Source organism: Lepisosteus platostomus, chromosome 17, assembly GCF_059453375.1.
Source record: "Lepisosteus platostomus isolate fLepPlt1 chromosome 17, fLepPlt1.hap1, whole genome shotgun sequence".
In the NCBI taxonomy this organism is placed as follows: domain Eukaryota; kingdom Metazoa; phylum Chordata; class Actinopteri; order Semionotiformes; family Lepisosteidae; genus Lepisosteus; species Lepisosteus platostomus.
In genome coordinates this window covers 6,346,747-6,368,124 of record NC_142627.1, presented here as the reverse complement: position 1 = coordinate 6,368,124, position 21,378 = coordinate 6,346,747, and the positions used below count along the sequence as shown (strand labels likewise).

Here is a 21,378-nt window from a genome sequence, read left to right as displayed (position 1 = left end):
GTAATAATGCTATTACACGTATAATTGTTTTTAGTCCATGGTCATGCTCTTGATTTAAAATGTTGCTTGTGTCCTTGGAGACAAAACATCCTCCACAGAGGCATTTCAAACTTTATTACCATTCAAAATGCTATAAAATAAGCATCATTGCTCAGGAGTTGAAGCTATGGAAACATACGTAGTTTTGTGTGTAGTACACTAAACAGTTCAGCTAGGTTAGACAGTACAAAAGGGCTTTTCTCCTGAAATAAATGGAATATATAAGTCCGAGGAGTTTAGTCATCAACTACTGTGGAGTGCAGATATTGTGTTGCTGTTTTGGTAAATGAAATATAAATCTGTAGGAAAACCACCATGACCCAGGACAATACAGCTGACCGTTTATACAGAGTCCTCAGTCTTGGATCAGTCAAAGGTCCTGTTTATTCACAGTGGTCAAATACCAACCACACAGTGAATGAACCACAATTGTAACAGATTGTCTTGCCTGTTTCTTTTTTCAATTAAAATACAAGTCAATAATCTCAAAAGTTTTAAAATAAAATATTTATTGAATCCATTGCAGTGGAGCAATGCTGTTTTTTTGGTAGTACACAAGATTCCAGAGGGGCATCACGTACTTTTTAAATGCACTTGGTACAAAAACCGATTTGAGTGACATACAGTACATCATGCTGCTGTGTTTTTATAAGCCAGAATATACGTCTTCTATAATAATCATTATACACGTCTGAATTTCTTGTACTGTAGTAATACTGTAAGCAAAAAAGACATTTTAATTTATACTGAGAGCTGGAAGAAGTGGACATCTCTCTGACACACAGTACGTTATTGGTGACACATGTCGGTATTCATGAAATGTAATGTTATAGGGGCCATGTTTAATATAAAAACATACATTTATACAAACATATATGACATTTAGTCAAGCGCATGCGTTTTATCATTTTCGTTTCACCAGGTACTTGGACTAAAATGAGAAACGTGCTCTTGGGGTTGAGGGCTCTTGGCTGGTGGAGGTCTTGTGGTCCTTGGCGAAGGAGTTCTGCAGGCCTGGCGCCACACTAGAAGCCATCGCAGCTGCGTGTCACCTGCAAGTGCGGGGGCGTTCAGCGTGTTCTTGCGCACACGTCGCCACGTTGGGGTATTGTACACAGGGACCCATCGCCGGCTTTTGACCATAGTCTTGGCATCGGTGCAACACTTTCAAAACTTGTAATTAGCAAGCCAGTGTTCCCCAGCACTTTTTGTCTTGTTCTTTCAATTTTGAAGAAGTCAATATAAATTCGGGATCTGTCGTTCAGGTTAGTGTGAGAATCCTTCCTTCCCAGGGCATTAAAATGACACGACATCCTGCAACTGGCATGTTCATGAAAAGTGAGTCAGTAACACGTCACGTTTTCCTCAGAAGGCAGAAGAACTGTGGGCATCTTTGTCCTCGTGCACACCCCGGGCTGAAGATAAAGTTTGTGTGTAATAGGGGCAGAGGGTAGAGCAAATGCTGATTGTGTTGCAGTTTCTGCATTTAAGTTCAGGTTTATTTGTCATTCCAGTCATATACAAGAATACAGTGGAACGAAATATCGTTCCTCCTGGTCCACGGTGCAAATACAGACATTTTTAGTTCACAGTTGAGACAGGAAGCCATCAGTGCCGTGGATCCGTTATTCTTCCAAGTAACAAGATGGCGCCCGTCTTCCCTTCGATTATGGCAAAGAAGAAGGGCCTGTCGACTCTGAAAGGGGAGACAATGGTGCTGTTGTAGCTTTTTTCTCCGGCCTCTGATCCCTCTTCAGACAGTTCTAGCGTCACCCCGTTCAGCACCTGTGAAACCAGAAGTGTCAAAGGGCTTTTTGGCAAAAACACAGCTTGTGGTTGTGAGTGTTGACTAGAAGGTTGGAAGATGTTTCTATTTTCTAAGCAACCAACTTTCAGCTGGGTGCCGTGGTTTTATCATGACCAGGAACATACCAAAGGCTTTATTCCTATTTGGGAATTCCTGCCTTTTCCTTCAATTTCAATATACAGTCTGTTTTCCAGCACCAGTTAACAGGCAAAACACAGTTTAAAGGTTTCTCATTATGTTACTGTATATAACCCTGATGTGGGAGCTTGTTAGGATCAAGTGTGTGTCCGTCAGATCAAGCATTGTCCTTATTTTCACATGGAAGCTGTAACCTGTGAATTTAAACATGAAGATAGCATTATCTCTTATTTGTTTATCTTCAAACCGGTTTGTGTCAGTGTTCTTTACACATTCTGATAACATTTTATATGCTCTGAAATGTTCAGTGCAATTGAAATATTTGAGGTCCATCCGAGTTTCCTTTCAAAATCTTTACCTTCCCGACTGTGAAATGCTGCTTTTTACCAAGTCCTCTGAAGTCTGCAGTTTCACCCAGCACATATGGAAGATGCATGTCAGAGAGAAGAGCTTGGAGGTCGTTCACAGTACTCATGAAGAACTTGGGCAGGAACACATTGAAAACCCTGCAGAGGTCACAAAAAGAACAGCTTGTCCATATGTACTCCAAGCTTTTCTTTGGCCTACACCAGCCACACACACTGCACGTAGACCTGATTCAGCTGTTCAATAGTCTGGCACAGTACACATATTACCTGCGGCTTTTAATAAGCACACGACATCTAGAAATAATTGGACTTGACCCACTCAATCATTTTAAATTAATTTCTTTCCTTAGTGCACAGGAAACATCAGTAAAGTTCATATTTCCTTGTTTTTATTTTCACATTCTGCATGATTTGTTTAACTCTCCCGTGCTTAATATACAAGGAATTGTTTTTTTTGTTCTGATCTTCTCATTTACCTTAACTGATCTAATAATTGGCTCAACTAAACAAAATTCATATTTTCAGTGACTTTAAGGATTATTTTTAAACAATTTTAAACATTTTGGGGCCTACGCCAACATTTTCGAGGTAACTTATATAATTAGACCAATCGAAGAGTTTTTCGATGAAAGAAAGCCAGACAATCAAACCTCTTGGCCTCGAACAACTAAAGTTTTCAGTTTTAGGAAACCGGTGTATATTGAACCAAAAATACTAAAATAAATTAGATAGGATTTGAAAACAGAGACACAGGTAGTGATGATGAGATATTTTGCAGAGGTAACAAAGACACCTTTAACATTATTGGCTAAGGTCAGGAAAGGTGCAGTACTTAAGAAGTAGGCTTGAGAAGTAATTCTATGAACAAACAGCACTCCATTAGATGTGCTCTCTAATGTGATTTTGTCAGCCATACCCATCAGTCAGTCCCGTGTCCAGCTCTGAAAATTCCACTCTTTTTCCTGTAAAAAGACGTTCCTCGATGCGGTGCAGGTCAGCACCCTCGTGTGGCAGGACAAGGAGCATGTAAGTGCTCTTGCTCATGGGCAGTTTAAGGACAGAGATGTTCAGGCCCTTCACGTCTTTGTACTTGAAACTGCCAGTGTGAGACAGCAGGGGGACCGTGACCCTGGTGTCTTTGTCGATCCAGAAGCCCTCTGTTGTGGTCTGCTCCGGCTGGAAAGGCACTTTCCATTGTCCTGAAACAAAACAAGTTGGTTTCTCTCAATTTGAGGATCTTTTCTGTTGTTTAGATTCAAGTGCAAAAGACTATTCCTGGCAGCTGTACTCAACAATCCAGTCTTGTAAAGCTTTATTTTTAGGATAAATATCTTAACAGTGACAGAAATCAGTATGCACCTCATGGGGGCAACAGAGCTGGACTTAATAATAATAACAATAAAAACAACAATAATAATAAACATTATTTTATACAGGGCTTTTATACCTCTCAAAGCCCTTTAAAGGAAAACATAAAAAAGGATAACGAAAACAGCAACAAAGATATGAGATAAGAGAATTAGCACAAAGGAACAGAAGGGTTTGGAGGGCAGTAGAAGATGCAAAGGGGCAGACAGACAATTAAATAAAATAAGAGCCTTTATTAAGAGGAAGCTTTTGAGTCTTGATTTGAAACAGGGGAGGGAAGGTGACTATCTGATGTCCTTGGGGATAGAATTCCAGAGCTTTAGGGCGCAGAAGGAGAAGTCCCTATCACCCCTAGAGTGGATATACAGGAGACCAGAATCACAGCACATGAAAGAAGGCTGCGAGGTTGAGGAATAGAAAGACAGTAGCTCAGACAGGTATTGAGGTGCCAAGCCAGGCAGAGCTTATAGATTTGCATGAGGATTTTGATTTTGACACAAAACCTAATAGGTAGCCAGTGAAAGGACTCCAGGACAGGAGTAATGTGATTGCGTGCATGTGACCTGGTCAAAATTCTGGCTGCCAAATTCTGGACATACTAAGTTTGTGGATTTAGAAACGCCATAAGATGGCTCTCATATAATATATTTAAAGCGGTAGGGGGAAGGTCACCCAAAACACACTTGAGCAATCTTCATCATTTTATTTTTCTTTTACTTGCTGTCCATGGGGAATGGCTCATGTTGTCTTTGCTTTCTTTTGGGAGTGTTAGGGCGTATTTCAGGGAAATAGACACTGGTGCTGCCCACTAACTTTAGCTTCCCTTTGGTATCTCCATGATCCTGGAGGTTATCCCAGGGGATATGTTTGAGTAGATTCTGATGCACTTCAGGTGTTACCAGAATTCAGCTGTGATAAGAATCAACTTCCAATCAGCAGGAAGAAGGCTGAAAACATCCAGGCCTTACGCAGAACAGCATGAGATTGTGAAAGGTTTCACTCCAGTGTTTTGGAAGTTGTGTTTTACTAGAATTATTAGTTTATTATTTTTAGGATTCACAACCAAAGACACAGGGACTTTTTAATAATGTCATGTCTCTGTCAGTGCTGCCTGCTTCTTACTTGACGTGTCCTTTGACTAACTTTGGCAGTAACTACTTTGCTCAATTAATCTAAATTAAAAATTAAAAATCAGTTCAGTTTGTACATTTTTGCATTTAACTCACCTTTGAAATGAACAGAACTTGCGAACATCAGGTCAGAAGATGGGTCGATGGCACTGAAAAGGTTTTTTATTTTCCCCAAAGATGTCTGCTCGATGAAGGAGTTCATGAGGGGTCTGGCTTCTGAGGTGAGGGAGAAGTCCACCGACCTGATGTAGGAGGAATCGGCGAAGTTCCGCGTCCCTTGAGCAAACTCGTGCGACAGTTTAACGCCTCTGTCGACAAAGGTCCACGCAAATGTTTTCTGCAAGTCGGTGGTTCCGTTAGTCAGAGAACTGATGTGCTGAAGCGTGGTCAGAACCTTGTAGCCATCAAATACAAACGTGCAGTTTTTCGTATTTCCCTCCTTCACTATGCCAATGAACTCCTGCAGTTTTGCAGCTGTGGGTAATGAGGCCCCCAGGTAAAATGTGACTAGAGTTCCGAAAGTGTTCACAGGAGAGAACAGAGCGTTGCCGGTCTTCTGCTTCAGTAGGGTGCGGTACACCCGAAGACCAAGGCCATTCTGGAGCCCTGCAAGCACTTCGGCTTTTAGCTGGATAAGATTTTGTTTGGTCCGGTCGGGCCGTTCGTCTGGGCTGGTGTCCCCCTGAAAGGTGTTTAGTGGGTCTATAGGGGAGGGTTCAATCAAGTTCTCCTCCAGCAGCTTCTCCTTGTGAGTCTGAAGGTTCACGCAGGTGAGATTTTCCAACGCGAACAGTTTGAAGGGGTGAACATAGACACGGTTCCCCAGCGTCAGGCAAGCGCAGGAGAGAAGGAGCAAAGCCTTCAGGATTTCTTGCATCCTGTTTTCTCAGTCCCGTCTTATGAAGTAAACCTGTTCAGAAAAGTAAAATACTCTAGAAATCAGGACTTGGCCATTGCAGAAATTCCAAAAGTACAGCTAGTTATGATGGGCCGTTTGCAACGTTATTCTACTGCCTCTTTTGAGTTTGGCCTGTGTCCATCACAGGAATGGCTTTCTCAAGAGAACTTCGCAGAACTGCTGAGCTCCTCTCTAATGTCTGATTCACATCAGCGAAAGAAAATGTGATAAAGAAGGTCAACTGCCACAGTTTAAATAGCAAACAAGTAATAATGACAAGTAAATGTTTTGATTGCTACTTAAATAAGACAAACATATATAGATACACACATACCGTATATCTATGTCTGTTGGACATACTGAAAAATAAAATTCTCAGGGCTAAAGCTGACAAAGTTTGAAAAAGGGAAAGAAAATCATGCTGGCAAATGATTACTCAAGTGACATTAAACTATATTTTGCTGTTAAAAGCAGCACGTTTCCAAAGTGTCTTTTCTATTTACCTGTGCTTGCGACAGTAGCTGTGAATAAACTCATCTATGCTGCTCCCTTTTCTCAATGCTGCATAGCCTTACTAACAGTTGCACTTAACAGTGTCTGTAATACAGCTGGAAGAAGTCCAAAGCCCATCGCTCACTGGGTTTTTATTGAAACTAAATCACGTCTGTAACATCACTGCACTGTCGTCCCGCAGAATTCAGAGCCGAATTTAAAAACGCAGTGACTAAGTGGCTTCCTTCCAGTTTACTTCTATGATCTGCTGTCAGCTGTCTCAATTTGGTCTGTGGTCCTCTTCTGAGTCCTCGCGTCTGATAATGGACTTTGCTTTTATGACAGTTACTATTTCAACTCAGTGCACCTTGCTGTTACATATGTCTTCCTACGAAGGGGCTTTGACCTTGTCTGCAGTTTTAAACCAATTATTTTTGTTCATCTCCCCACCACGTATAGGTGTTCTTATGCAGTTTGACTTTTTGATCATTTTGTTCAAGGCTACAACGTTTATAAGGTCACCGATTTAGAATGTTCTATATAAATGTAAGGTAAATTTTAATGGTATTCAAAGCTTGTAAAACCTTCATGAGCACTTTATGTTAATGTTTCATAAACCCATGTAAAGTATAAAACAAATTCATTTATAGAAAAGGAAAAAAACAACATGAAAGCTCACAGATGGTTCTTATAGCCCAGTTTTATGAAACATGATAAATGTTAAAAAAGTACTGTATAAACATATTGATTATTTAGTGGGAAAGGTTAGTGAACTGATCTGCACTGTACTGTAGCCTGAGGAGAAATCCAATACTGTCAAGGCCTTGCAGTCACTGCACTACGGACTGCATGAAGTTCATTTACTGGAAAACTAAAGCTATTGTTTTTGAGTTACATATATATAAACTAATGACAGAAGTTCCAAAATTGAATTTTAAAACAAGAAGAAGGAGAATTTTTTAAAAAGTTTTTAAAGAGTGATTTATATGTATTTTATTTCTGCTTCTGAAGCCCTGCAGGTGAAGACTCCCCACAAAGCACGCAGTGCAAATTCAGGACTGCTGTCCTCTGGAAGAGGAAAGCTTGTTAATCATTGCATGAGGTGCGCATGTCAAAATCTATCTTGTACCGCAAAAATGGTTAAATATTTTTTTTCTCCTTTCTTTGGACACAAGATACGAATCTCTTTTTTATTTAATAAGCAAATGTGTAGAGTGCCACAATTCCCCTTTTGCGTGTAGAATTAAATACACTTATATAAAATTATGATAATCAAATGGATATAAAAAATATAATCTCTCATAACATAGTGTGATTATGAATATTAAAACAATAAAATTACACATCAAAGTGTGTTTCATATATACTGTATTACATTATATATTAGATTATAATTTTTAAAACAGTTCTAGGACAGCTTTTAAAGACTTCAGCTTCTTCTCTATGACACACAATAAACAAGCTAATCTCTCAACACTATGCTTCAAAGCAAAAAGGAATTATGTCTTTTTATTAATAAGTGCACAGTTTCTGGCAAGAATTCTATCTTTAAACAATTACTTTAAAATAACAAGGATAACTTGTTACAAATTCAATTTGATTATTGTTGAATTTTCTTAACAGTTTTTAATTAGATATTTGCAAGGGAAATTATTGTTGTGAAAATGTTTTTATTAAGATGCACTGACCTTAAATTCTGTTGCTGAGGCAGCTGCTGCTGGTTTGAGAGTTCCGTTAGTCTGGTGGTCTGTTTTTAAAGACAAGCAGCCTTGTAGTTGCTTCATGCTTTAGCCTGCCTGTTACTCATTAGCCAAGCTGGTGAATCACTGAAGCTGTGACGATCTGTTCTCAGCGCAGTTGTGCTGCTGTCCTGATGGACCAGCCCTGTGTCCTTTCCAAACTCTTTACGATAACCGTGTTGTAAGAGGGTTTTTCTGTTACACCTTGCAGGAAGCTGACTAATGCTACTGAAGATAAAAAAAATAGGAGGAATGGGCTATTAAGCTTCTGAGCTTTCCGATGTGCGACCTCAGGATTCTTTGCACATCTTTTTTTATGTTTGTTGTTCCTCTTCTCCTGCTTTGCAGTCATCATCACGGCCTCACGTTTTGCCAAGACATCCATGTGCATCGTAATGCCATCCACTGTCAGAAAGTTGCTTATTCCTGGTGAAGCCCGCAGCCTATCCTGGAGATATAGGGGTCAAGCGAGGAAAATGCCCCGGATGGGACATCACTCCATTGCTGAACATACAGGGACAACGTAGTGACCCATTTAACCGAGTTAATTTAGCATGTTCTCGCAATATGGAACCCAAGCAGAGAGCAGAAAACATCCGAACTCCATGCAGAAGGTGCCCCAGGTTGAAATCGAACCCAGGACCAAGGACCCATGAGGCAGCAGTGCTAACGGCCACACCCCCATGCCCCTCACATCGCAATACCCCAGCTGTCGTTGCAGCGTCAGGAGAGATTCTGTGACTCAGGTGTAAAATAATCAGGATCAGTAGAACCTCTCGATATACTGCTGCCAGTCTCAGTGTGTCAGTGGGTATCCCAAAGGGAATTAATGGCTCTGTAGTGTTTTTGGACCCATTTTGATGAGAAACACAACAAATCATACAGTCCGATGTGGAAATGTATATGATGCCCCCTGAAAGAACTGTTATTATAATTAATGCTACTTTTACATTTGTTTTCACTCCTCTCCGTTAACGTTATCGTTTAGATCAAGTTCTTTTAATGCACACTTTGCTATAGGTTTATTATAGACATTTTTAATATCCCCCCCCCCCCCAAGTTCATAAAGGCAAAAAAAGACCTTTTTTTAGAAATGTTATGTCATTGAATGGCAACGTCACTAGATTCATGTGCTGAGGGACCTCACAGTTTTGAAGAACATGGCAGGATAACAACTGAATGAACTTCTGGATTTATTAAGTACTGTGCTTCTGTTATTAATGTTTTTTTGGTGCTTATCTGCCTACTAGGAACAAAGACAAGAAGGACAGATATATACAGTAGATATATTTGAAAAGGGAAGTTTAGCTTCACACTGAAGTGTAAATTAATCTACACTCATGCAAAACATGTGGCCATAGCTATACATGTCCTGAGCAGTGATACTGCTGGTATCGCTTCAAACAGTTTGCATTGAAAAGACAGGAGGAGTTCAACAGCTGCACCATACTATGCAGTTTGTCTCTCCTGGCAGCTATACACCTGTACTAGACGACATTCCTGTCCACCGTCACTCATCCCTGTGTCTCCAAGCCGGAGTAAATTCTTTTACTCCTTTCCAGAGCCAAGATCCCCCGGGGCCGCCCGAGGGATGGGCTGGGCCTTCTGAGGCGAGTGGAACCTGTTCCTCCAGGTGTGGTCCTACAGGTACCTGCCCGGCGGCCAGGTGAAAACCAGGTGCCCCGCCACTCTTCCTGCGCAAAGCGCGTCTCCTCCGCCGAGCTACACTGTCCGCGCCAGGGTCCGAGGATGCCCTACTCTTACCAGAACTCCTTCCAGAACAAGGGCGGCGACAAGCCGGTGCAGGCTCGCCCGACCCAGTTGGACGGCAGGAGCTTCGAGGAGCTCCGCCGGGAATGCCTGCAGAAGAAACGGCTGTTTGAGGACCCGGACTTCCCTGCCCGCGACTCCTCTATCTACTACAGCGAGAGCGTACCCATCAACTTCTCATGGAAGCGACCGGGGGTAGGACATGCTTCACACTGCATAAATACAGGCTCCCGGCAGACGAGCCAACTGTTTCGGGGGTGTTTATTCGTGCTGTGTTTGCAATTAATGTTCGGGCTAAACATATTTATGTTTATGATTAATGGAGCTTCATTTTCTTGAATGAATACTGTTTATCGACGTGTAGCTGGAAACCATATACATATATACTGTAGACTTTTCTGTCAGCAGTAAACGACAGTGGAGTTTCTGTTGTTAGGTGTTTGAATTCAATTTGTTGCGATGGACATGGCGGGACGCAAAATTCACTTCTGAAATAACTTACTGAATATTGTTTTTCTCGTTACGGGGTTTCAGATGTCTCATTAAAACATAGATCACGAATGCAATGGTGTGCGTTTCATAAAATGCTGTTTTAATATGCGTTTTGATTCGACAAATGACGGCTCTGGTGTTTTGATGGCTTATTTTCATTTTGAAACCAATATTTATTGCTTTGTTTTCAGCGGAGGTGTCCAAGTCATAAAAAAGTTAAAGTAATGCTTAATGGAGACACATTAAGTAGTGAGACAAAACCTCACTTAAACAAAAAAACACTTTAAAATACAAAAATCTTGGACTGTTGTCAGCTGCATTGCGAATTACACCAGATAATTCATTACTCAAGTGATGGATCAAGCCTGCTCTGGTAAAACGTGACAAATCTCAGAATGAAGTACGAAAACTGTCCTGCCCTTAGCGCAGCGCAGTCATCTCCAGTGTTTCACTTGCATGTTTTTGAATTTAGAGTTTTTCTTTTTGTTTTTAATCACCTTTTTACAAAATATAAAATGAGAGGTATCGACGTATTGTGTGTAACACTCATCTGTTCTCAAAATGGGATTCAGCACCTACTATTTCACATGCGCAAAAGACGATTTCATGAAGTGCTCTGGAAAAAAAGTAATTATCTGGAAACATACTTCATTTATTTAATTTGGACTGATGTCAAACACACACACATATATATATATATGTATTGTTTTTATCAAACCTATTTAAAAAACTGTTCTGCCAGGGGATGTGACGCGTCTTGCGCAACATCACCAAGTGCTTTTTAATACTGCCCAATAAGAGCTTGCTGATTTCAACAAGTGGGAAAAAAAGGCCAGGTTTAAAATTCCAGTCATGACGACCTGTCATGTTTGATCATCTAGGAAAAAATTAAACAGAAAACACCTTGTGAATAATGAACGAAAACGCCTCAGGGGATCATCGTCTTGCTCAAACTAATAAATAGCATACGGCACACAGAAGCTTACGAACTGACTCGGTCGGTTTTGTATATGATTGTAGTCCTTCCACTGCTATTTCATTTCTAGGAAAAACGTCCTATTTCATGACTTTCAGTACTACTAACATATTATTTACCATGGGTGTGCAGAGCACAGTCCTTGACCAGGTGTAAACATGAGCTGCAGGGCCTGTACTGCACTGCAGAGAGAAGCTGCCTGAATATACTGTGTGTTTCCGATCACCAGATAACTGCGGATACAGCAGCGGATCTTGCACAGCCTTTCAAACCTAAAGCTCATTAGAATACCCACTGTAGCTAAGAAATGGGGTGTCTGTGGAGTGATGCCCTGTCCCGTGACTGCAGTGCTAGTGAGGAATGAAGCGCGGAGGCACGACAAGAATTTCTTTTCTGTTGACTTTGAACGGGAGAGGCGCCGAGGGCTCCTTTCACAACCCGCTGAGACTATTCTCTTGCGTGGCGTGGGAGTGTCACTTAGAGCCGGTAGCTCTGAGCTGCAAGCTGGAATGTGTTTCAAGTTCACAGCTTGTCACCTGCAGAGGAATAGTAATGGACACCAGCTGTAAATAAGAAATAAGAGAATAGTAACCTTTCACGTCAAGATGTAGTGGACCTGCAGACTGTACTTCACGATTTGCATTGGAGTAGACATGTTTTTCGCCCCACCAAATAATAGCACTCTTATCATTTATCTGTTTCCCTTAGACTGAATCTTGTGTTTTAAATTTTGTTGTTTCTACTTCTGGTTTTGATTGGAGGTGGTAATCAATATTTCCAGCACAGCACTTGGCTCAATGTGAGAGGGACCTGAAGCAGTAGGGCAATGTGCACAACTGCACAAAAGAACTTAAGAAAGGATCCTAACCAGAGGAAAACTGTTTGACCACCTTGCCAATTGGGTAGTTTGGTAGCAGAATGAAACTACAATTTCATGCAGCTATATTTTAAAAGAACTCTGAGTTTGGGCCTCCATCTCCTTGCTGGGAAGCCTGTGTCAGACACCTACAGCTCTACTTGAAGCCTTACTGGTGCTTTGAGAAGCATGAACATACAGTAACCCCCTGGACTGGAATTTCACATTTTTCAGTGTTAAACATCCCGTGCAATGTCTGCCCACTCCATGTCTAAGACTTCATCATTTCTTTGTCACTCTTTGTGTCACTCATCCTATTTTTTGAATATCTGTTTGCTAGTTTGCTAGCTCTGTCGGCAGATCCAGTTATTGTTGAAACTGTATAAATCGGGAAGAATTGGCCCAGCCAATTCTTGATCCAAATGTTGTTTTCCACGTGGTTTTCTCTGGGAAGTGGCGTACAGTAGTTTTGTCCGGTTCTTGCCCTTTGTTTCAGGTGCATTCCAGTGGCATCCAGCACTACCAGGAATCAAACGTTTCTGGATCTTCCAGCAGAATATTTGAACACACCCTAAAAAAACACTAGTTTCTCCTCCCAACTCGTTCAAAACCTGTTTTCAGGAGGCAAGAACCATCTGATTTCAAGCCTCCCAGGCACCTTCACTTTGACTCAGAGGGGTATATTCTTCGTTTGAAAGCTTGTGATGCACATTATCAGCAGAGAGTGGTGATTACTGTCTAGTGGTCTTATCGTCCTGTAAAAGACGAACTGTCAGCCTGACACCTCCCTGTGTCTTGTACAGGCTGGACTGTAAAAAACATAAGATATTCAAATGGGAATGTTTTTTACCAAAGAATAAATTTGCCAGTTGATCTCCTCAAGGTCTTTGATGTAAGCTGGAATTGGAAATATTTATTTAAGAAAAATTAGTAACAAGATTACTTTTAAAGACATAATGCGCCTGAGCAAAATTTGCCACCAGTTTTCTGCAACTCACAGAAAACATCTTACTTTTTTTAGTCAAAACTATGAAATGAAATGTACATACTGTATATATTTCTGTACAGTACATGGTATATTTACATATGCACATCATGCATTATCAGATTTATCTGTTTCTAGAAGCTGATAATGCCCAGTAACATTCTAACTTGCAATGCAATCTCCCTGATGCTGAAGGAATTGGTCAAAATTAGACAAGAAATGATTGCTTCAATGATAACAGATTCAATGGATGAAATGCAGAACGTTCCTGGACCTCTGTGCTGTTGGCTGTGTTGATGCAGCTCAGTGGATTTTACAAACTGGGCCCAGCCCCAGTCTGTGACTGGAGTCAGAATTGCCTGCACATTCCTCAGAGAGATGCTTGTCATGCTCTGAAGCCATACTGAGGCTGTGCAGTGTGGTGGCGGGTGTGCCTGAGACCTGCCCACTAGATAAGACAGAAAGTATGCAGCGATGCTTTGTTCCTACACTGTACTCAAGAATGAGGCGCTACAGTCTACAGTCCTGTAGGCTGGCCGAATGGGTGCTCCAGTCTTGCTACAGTCAAGAAGTGAAAAAAACTCGCCTCACCAGCCTTGCTGCTTGGTGCACTTACCCCTGGAGACAGTGAGAAATCATCAGCTTTAATGCGCAATCTTCATCTCCTTTGTGAGCAAATTGGAAATATCCCTGGTCCGCAGCCTTGAAACTCCAGATGTTCCTTTCATTAAGGGTTATGTACAGTACCACTGCTGCAACAGCAATTCAACTCTCACTTTCCTCTTGTGGACAGAGTTAGTTTGTGTGAAACACTACTGACATTTGCCAATGTGTCTCTTTTGAGAACAATCTCCTTTTCACTCCCTCATGGTAGACAAAAGTGACAGGTCTGAGCTGAATTTATTAAAGTTAACCTGAAAACAGCAATAATGATTGGTCTGCTTTGAAAGCCACTGTAAGAGTTTTATTTTAAGTCTGGAGCTCTGGTCCAGTTCAGGGAGTAGCCTTGTCTTCTAGGAATGTCTACAGGTTTTCACGACTCTTGTGTGACATTTTTTTAAATACATTTCTGAATGCGCCTTGAAACCACTGCCAGCTGACGCACAGCTCCGCAGTTTCCGGAAGTGAGTCATAATCAATATTAATTGGGATCATAATCTTATTGGAATGTAAGAATGACCCTTCAGCTTCTTCTTAGACAGGTGAACAGACTAAAATCCTAGTTTCTCATGCTGATTGAAGATTCTGTGTTGTGTGAATCTCTGATGGCAAAGTTCTAACAAAAGCCCTGTGCTTTTTCACCCCTGCAATTCTGTCCACAAGTCTCTTATTATGTACAAATGCTGGCATTTGTTTAAAATTGGGCAAGTGGCAATTGTTCTGTTTCCAGAGTTTTCAAGTACTTTTAGGAACTGTGATTTACTACTCTGTGAATAACACATACGAATGAGCAACAGAATTTGCTCAATGTTTTAAATAGCTTGAAATGGAAGCATTTTGTGAAAACATACTGTATCATCCAAATATGGCAAGCTGAATTAGGGTATTTAAGTCAAACACACACTTCACAGATTGTGTAAAATGATTTTGACTAGCTACCTCCTGCAGCAGTAGTATATGATTGATACAGTAGCTGACAGGAATGAGGGTAGTGTCTCTCCAGTCCACGCCCTGTTTCACTGGAAGCTAGAAAACATCTTGAACATCTATTGTTCTCTGATATTGTGCTCCTTAAATAAGACTTTGTACCTGGTGTGGAAATATTTCCAATCCTACTTTTATTTGGAGAGAGGACGGTAGATTTCTGTTCATTTCCTGCTTTGTTTTGATCTTTTTCAAATAAATCCTATACAAATATATCCTACACTCTTTACCTCAGTCCCCTACTCCCTTGACGCCGATTTCCTCTCCTAATCTGTTAAACTTTGTTAACATTCATTCAGCACTGAGAAGCTCCTCACCCAGAGACACTCAATGCACAGATCACTGATTCCGAGCATAGGATGTATGTGTCTTGTTTGTGTCGTTGTCTTTCAAGAATTGTATAGAAAGTGATATCAGTCATTGTAGATGAGAATGAGGATGAAAACTCCTTTTAGGGGAACTAAGAATTGGTACACGACAAAATCACCCCATAATGATCAGCTTGCAAGACTAGGGCACTAGCTGAAGGTCAGTCAGCATACTGTGGCTCTAAATAAGGATGAGTGTAGCTATCTGTTATGAATGTTGTCATTTATGCACTCACTGAAAAGAAAAATCACAGTACAATACCTTCCTTGTGTTTTACCTGGGTGCTACCAAGCACTGACCATTTGTTCACTTTTCGATCTTTTTGTATCTTTTTTAGGAACTTGCACCAGATCCAAAGTTTATCCTCGGTGGAGCGACCAGAACCGACATTTGCCAAGGAGAACTTGGTTAGTATGGCATAGTTCACAGCATGGCGCATAAAAACATTCCCAGTTTTTTAAGCAACGTAAAGGCAGTACTTTAGATATACGAGTACAAGCACTGAATTTATTTATATTTAAATTGGGCTGACTTTGAATTTTGTATAGGTGCGATTCATGTGCCCATTAAGGCAAAAATATCAATATTTCAGCCAAATATACAAATGTTTCTGCAAATAACTGTAAATAAGAAAGTGAGCAATTATTTTATATAACTCTGTATATCCCCTATTTGCTTTTACAATGATGAGGAACCACAAAACAAGAGGAAGCCCTCTGTCTGTTCACTGAGCAGGATATGAGGAGGTAATGAATGCCACCTTTCAGACACTGTCAGCCACAGTCTGAAATTTACCCACCTAGATGAGCCTGACTTGGCCTTTATAAAATGTACCCTGGTATACTTGGTGTGAAATCTGTCTACAGTTCCCAATGCTCTGCCTTGCTTTTGCTATACTGTACCTTTCCTATGGTTGTGCATTTCTACACTAAAACAGTAGCATGGTAAGTTTTTAAAGGGTTGTAGTCCCGAAACAATGGCATTACTGTCATGTAGAATGATCATTGTGTTGGAAAATAATCATGTTTAGCTTAAGTAGTGTCAGCATGAATACTGGGCAAATACAAATCCTTGTTGATGTTTGTACTGAAGTGCTATTGCTGTTTAGACCATGCTCAATTAAGCTTTAGGACACATTCAGTCGTTTCAACAGACCTGCATGGGCTGTTTCTATTTGATCACCCACCTGTGCAATGAGTTTTATATAGAAATATTTAGCATACAGTAGTATCTGCCGTTTCGTGAGTGCTGCATGCCATTTTTATTAAAGAGACTGTAGTTATTCATTTTCACTAAACCATCTGATATGCAGCCTTCTTCAGGACCCCAAACACAGCTGAACAGGCCTTGGCAGTGTACTTTGGGTGGTTATCATTAATAACATACAATTAGATCATGATTCTGATTATTTTACAGGACCTCCCAGAATTTTAAGAAACAAAATGGATAGTTTTCAAAGACAAATGGAATCTGCAAATGTGTTGTTCTCAAAAATGGTTGCTACTCTGCTTGTGGAAAGCAGTAATCAAACTTTTATTGTCATGAATTTGTGTCAATCAGGTGACTGCTGGTTGCTGGCTGCCATAGCCTCCCTTACCCTTACCGAGCAGACGCTAGCGAGGGTGGTTCCTCCTGACCAAGATTTTGATCAGAACTATGCTGGGATATTCCACTTCCAGGTGCAGTAGATCCGATTGTGAACATGTCTCGGTCGCGCGGTTGTTGAATTCCGAGACGCTCATAATGTGAAGTAACGCCGGCTTCCTTCTGTCTAGTTCTGGAAGCACAATGAGTGGATCGACGTCGTCGTCGACGACAGGCTGCCCGCAGTCAGGAACCGGCTGGTTTTTCTGCACTCGGCGGACAACAACGAGTTCTGGAGCGCTCTGCTGGAGAAGGCCTACGCCAAGTACGAGTCTTCGTCGTCGCCAGAGGGCTTGGGGGACTGACTCCCCAAGGCCTCGGAACCAAAGCGCAACTCCTGTCGTTCAGCCTAGACCTCAGGCCTGAGAGCTCCAGCTGTTCGTCTCTCTGCGGCAGGAAAGGAAAGAACTCGTGGCGGACTAGCGCCAGAGTTTCCTAGCAGTGCTTGAGGAAGTGCAGAAATGTCAAATGTTGTGAAAGTGACACGACAACAACAACAACAGAAAAGCCAGAGTATTCAACTAATCAGATGGAATATATGATTTTGTATAACCTTTCATTTGAATTGGCATCCAGGTTGTATGGGAGCTACGAGGCCCTGAAGGGAGGCAGCACGGTCGAAGCTATGGAGGATTTCACCGGGGGGGTGGGAGAGATGTACGACACCAAAAAAGCCCCCGACAACCTCTATCAGATCATCCAGAAGGCTCTCGACAGGGGCTCCATGCTGGGCTGTTCCATTAACGTAAGTGTCTTTTTTTAGTCCCTTTAAGCTACAGTAGTTTGAAAAGGCAACCGCAGTGCTGGAGTTTTACACACATTCAGAAAATCTTGTGGGTAGATACAAGGTGTGGGTCTGGTATGTGTATGGTAGAGGAATGCTCTTGAACTGGATGCTCCTGTCAGAAGCATGTTGTAGTGGGACAGAGAAACACAGTTCCGACACTTGGTTGAGAGGCTGTTATGAGCCATGTCTGCAGAGTAAGAGAGATGAGATAAGATCACTTTATTGGCCCTATACAATTTCTTGTATTAGGAATTTGTCTTTTCACATACCCCAACTTGCTCTCCATGAGGCACACAGACAGGGAGAGAGAAGCTGGGGGTCAGAGCGCAGGGTCAGCCATTTATACAGCACCCCTGGAGCAGTTGGGGTGAAGGGCCTTGCTCAGGGGCCCATTGGAGTAGGATTCCTCTGCTGACTGCAGGATTTGAACCAGCAACCTTCCAGCCACAGGCGCAGATCCTGAGCCACAGTGCCACCGCTCTACCTGAGTACCTGTTTGAAGAGCTCTCTGTATGGTTGTACATGGTCTGATTGTAATGCCCGTTTGTGTTTGTGTGTCCTCAGATCAGCAGCTCTGCAGAATCAGAGGCCCGGACCACCACGGGCCTTGTGAAGGGACACGCCTACTCCATAACCGGGCTGGACGAGGTAGCCGACGAGCCGTGCTCTCCTGGGGGGAGGGGGTCCGTGTCCCCTGGGGCTGTAGCACGGGAGGGGAAAGCTCTGGTCCTGGCCGCGCATCCTCAGTTGGCCCTTGTGTTGCAGGTGAATTACCGGGACAGAAAGGTGCAGCTGATCCGGGTCAGGAATCCCTGGGGACAGGTGGAATGGAACGGCCCTTGGAGTGACAAGTAAGTGAAGGCTTTCTCGCTGCTGCTGGGATTTGGGCAGCAGCTGCTGTCAACTATGGAAAAAACGCTATAGTGTTTGTGCACCGGTGACCCTGTAAGCAGTTATGTATGTATTTATGATTATTAGAAAACTAAACTTATGGTAGTAACACAAGCAGCATACACAGAGAGAGGCCATTCTCTGTTTTCTGAGGGATATTTCATACTTCTTTAATCTTTAGTGCTTTGAGTGTCTGTTCATGTTTTTTGACGAGTGTTGTTGTCACAGACAGATAAGGAACATTCATCTGACACAGGTGGAAGTGCCAACCCCAGGCGGATTCAAGTCAAGGAAAACAATTCCTGATAAAAGATCAATAATAGTTGTACTTTTGTTTGTGCCTGATGCAGTGTCTTCCTGGGCTTTTCACAGCTCTAGGGAGTGGAGTGCGGTTGACAGAGAAGAGAAAAAGCGTCTCAACCAGAATGCTTTGGATGATGGAGAATTTTGGTAAATATGTTTTTTTTTAATTCCTGCTACAGTCCAAGTACACATTATGGGATATGAAAGTTCAAGGCAGTCTGTTTCAGTGGCTCTGCACATCTATCTGAGGCAGAAGCAGATGGTAGAAGCACAGTGCCCATGCTGTATACCTTCTGGGTCCTGAGTTCGAATCTGCACTATGCTGGCTGCCTTCTGTGCTTTTCCTCATGTGTTTGCATGGCATTTTGTGTGTGTTATTGCCCTGTGTTTCACCAGGAAAGGCTCCAGGTTGCTATGAGCCTCACCAGGAAGAAGTCGCTTTCTGATAGTGATCTATCTTATTCAGCACAATAAGGAGTTTAAATATATCCAGACACTAAACATGTAGTGTACATTCCTCATGCCAAACATACTACAAATGAGTAAAATGGACAAAATGCTTGACATCAAAATCTTAGACATATACAGTACTTCCAGTTTGATGTCTGAGAGGGCAGGTTCACACACGCATCTACTAATTAATTATAGACGTAATTACAGTTTTATATAGACTAATGTACATAACCTTTGGAACAGATCTGTAATTGTTTTTTCTGAATAGTGTTCAAAAGAATATGACCTATCTAAGCATCAACAATTTTAATAAAATATGTTTTAAGCCGTTTCATATCAGCAATAGGCTGTGCTTCAGTAAATTCCATTTTCCTTACCTTGTATTTGTCTAGAACTGTAGTTTGTAGTTGATTTTCTATTGTGCTTTTATGAAAATCATACTTTTTTATTTCCAATCATTGTTTACCTCTCTCTGGCTGGATGTTTCAGGATGGAATTTGAGGATTTCAAGACGAATTACGACCAGATCGAGATCTGCAACCTCTCTCCTGACTCTTTAACGGACGACACCGCGCGGAGCTGGGAAGTGACCTTATTTGAAGGAAGCTGGATTCGGGGTTCAACCGCTGGGGGCTGCAGAAATTTCATTGGTAAGCAGATCGGCAGAAGAATGGGCCATGCATACCGATGGTAAAAGTAGGAGAGTAATATACTTATATAAATCTACATATTTTATTTTAGATTTAACTTTATTAGCCATACACAATTTCTTGTATTAGGAATTTGTCTTTTCACATACCCCAGCTTGCTCTCCATGAGACACACAGACAGGGAGAGAGAAGCTGGGGGTCAGAGCGCAGGGTCAGCCATTTATACAGCACCCCTGGAGCAGATGGGGTTAAGGGCCTTGCTCAGGGGCAACGGAGTAGGATTCCTCTGCCGGCTGTGGAATACAAACTGGCAACCTTCCAGCCACAGGCGCAGATCCTTAGCCACAGTGCCACCGCTTCGCCCCGGAGGTTATTGATCAGGAGAGTGATCAGGAGAGTGATCAGAGAGTTAAAATTTCCAAACAAAATGATCTTTGTGTAAACAGACCTGTTGAACGGCATTGGTGGATCAGTAGGTAGCGCTCTTACCTCTGGAGCAGAATTTCCAAACCACCACCCCACTGAGGTGACAGGAGACATTATATTGTAGGAGGCCCCATCCCTTGGATAAGGCGTTAAAGCGATGTCTGACTGGTTGCTTGGTTATGAAAGGTAACCCATGGCACTGCTTGTAAGAGCCGGAGTGATATTCCTTGGGTCCTGGATAATTTCTGCTCCAGGCATGCTCAGTCTTAAAGTTCCGCCTTCATTCAATTGCTGTGCAGTGGGGCTGCACTTCAGCGCTGGATAAGTGGGTCTCCATCTTTATGTAAAAGGCTTTTGGATCTTTGGGGATGAACAGTGCTGTATCAGTTCAGGAATTATTATTATTTCTGATGCTCATTGCACCACAGCTGCAGTCCTGTCCTCAGATTGTTTCTTTTTATTTCTTATTTCCCACTTTTGTGCTTTTCATTTTACTCACGTGTGTGCACACATGTATGTCTGCCCCTTTTCGCCAGAAACGTTCTGGACAAACCCGCAGTTCAAGGTGACCCTGACCGACGCGGACGACGATGACGATGATGTGTGCACCTTCATCGTCGCCTTGATGCAGAAGAACCGGCGCCAGCTGCGCAAGGAAGGGCTGGACCTGGAAACAATCGGCTTCACGATCTATGAGGTTGTCTGCTTGTCCTCCTCCCACACTGTCCACATCACACACTGTCCACACTGTCTACACTGTCCACCTCCTACACTGTCCATATCCCACACTATCCACACTGTCCATATCACACACTGTCCACAGTGTCCACACTGTCCACATCCCACACTGTCCACACTGTCCACCTCCTACACTGTCCACATCACACCCTGTCCACATCCCACAATATCCACACTGTCCACATCACACACTGTCCACAGTGTCCACACTGTCCACCTCCTACACTGTCCACATCACACCCTGTCCACATCCCACAATATCCACACTGTCCACCTCCTACACTGTCCACATCCCACACTATCCACACACCACTCACACACTGTCCACACTGTCCACATCACATACTGTCCACAGTGTCCACACTGTCCACCTCCCACACTGTCCACACTGTCCACCTCCCACATTGTTCACATT

At 42.3% G+C, this 21,378-nt stretch overlaps 2 protein-coding genes across 2 annotated transcripts in view; one reads left to right on the top strand and one right to left on the bottom strand.

The window, feature by feature from the left end:
- Positions 1–531: 531 nt before the first annotated feature.
- Positions 532–8,076, bottom strand: agt (angiotensinogen). Its single transcript, XM_088609596.1, has 5 exons — positions 7,929–8,076; positions 4,947–5,760; positions 3,269–3,551; positions 2,343–2,490; positions 532–1,824 (listed from the first exon to the last, which is right to left on the bottom strand). The coding sequence occupies exons 2-5, from the start codon at positions 5,725–5,727 to the stop codon at positions 1,648–1,650; spliced, it is 1,389 nt and encodes a 462-aa protein (XP_088465722.1). The 5' UTR covers positions 5,728–5,760; positions 7,929–8,076; the 3' UTR covers positions 532–1,647.
- A 1,544-nt stretch (positions 8,077–9,620) lies between these two features.
- capn9 (calpain 9) overlaps positions 9,621–21,378 on the top strand; it is an 18,063-nt gene continuing 6,305 nt past the window's right edge. Inside the window, exons 1-10 of the mRNA XM_088609711.1 lie at positions 9,621–9,944; positions 15,409–15,478; positions 16,632–16,750; positions 16,847–16,980; positions 17,292–17,460; positions 18,067–18,150; positions 18,268–18,353; positions 18,766–18,843; positions 19,639–19,799; positions 20,762–20,922. Coding sequence (XP_088465837.1) covers positions 9,729–9,944; positions 15,409–15,478; positions 16,632–16,750; positions 16,847–16,980; positions 17,292–17,460; positions 18,067–18,150; positions 18,268–18,353; positions 18,766–18,843; positions 19,639–19,799; positions 20,762–20,922 — 1,278 coding nt within the window. The 5' untranslated portion in view covers positions 9,621–9,728. The remainder of the gene's footprint in view (positions 9,945–15,408; positions 15,479–16,631; positions 16,751–16,846; positions 16,981–17,291; positions 17,461–18,066; positions 18,151–18,267; positions 18,354–18,765; positions 18,844–19,638; positions 19,800–20,761; positions 20,923–21,378) is intronic.

Excerpts from the sequence above, each read along its gene's own strand:
- agt (XM_088609596.1), bottom strand. The coding sequence starts at position 5,727 with ATGCAAGAAATCCTGAAGGCTTTGCTCCTTCTCTCCTGCGCTTGCCTG. Across the intron at positions 3,552-4,946 it reads AAGTTCTGTTCATTTCAAAG|GACAATGGAAAGTGCCTTTC; the intron begins GTGAGTTAAATG and ends GTTTTGTTTCAG. Across the intron at positions 1,825-2,342 it reads AGCATTTCACAGTCGGGAAG|GTGCTGAACGGGGTGACGCT; the intron begins GTAAAGATTTTG and ends CTGGTTTCACAG.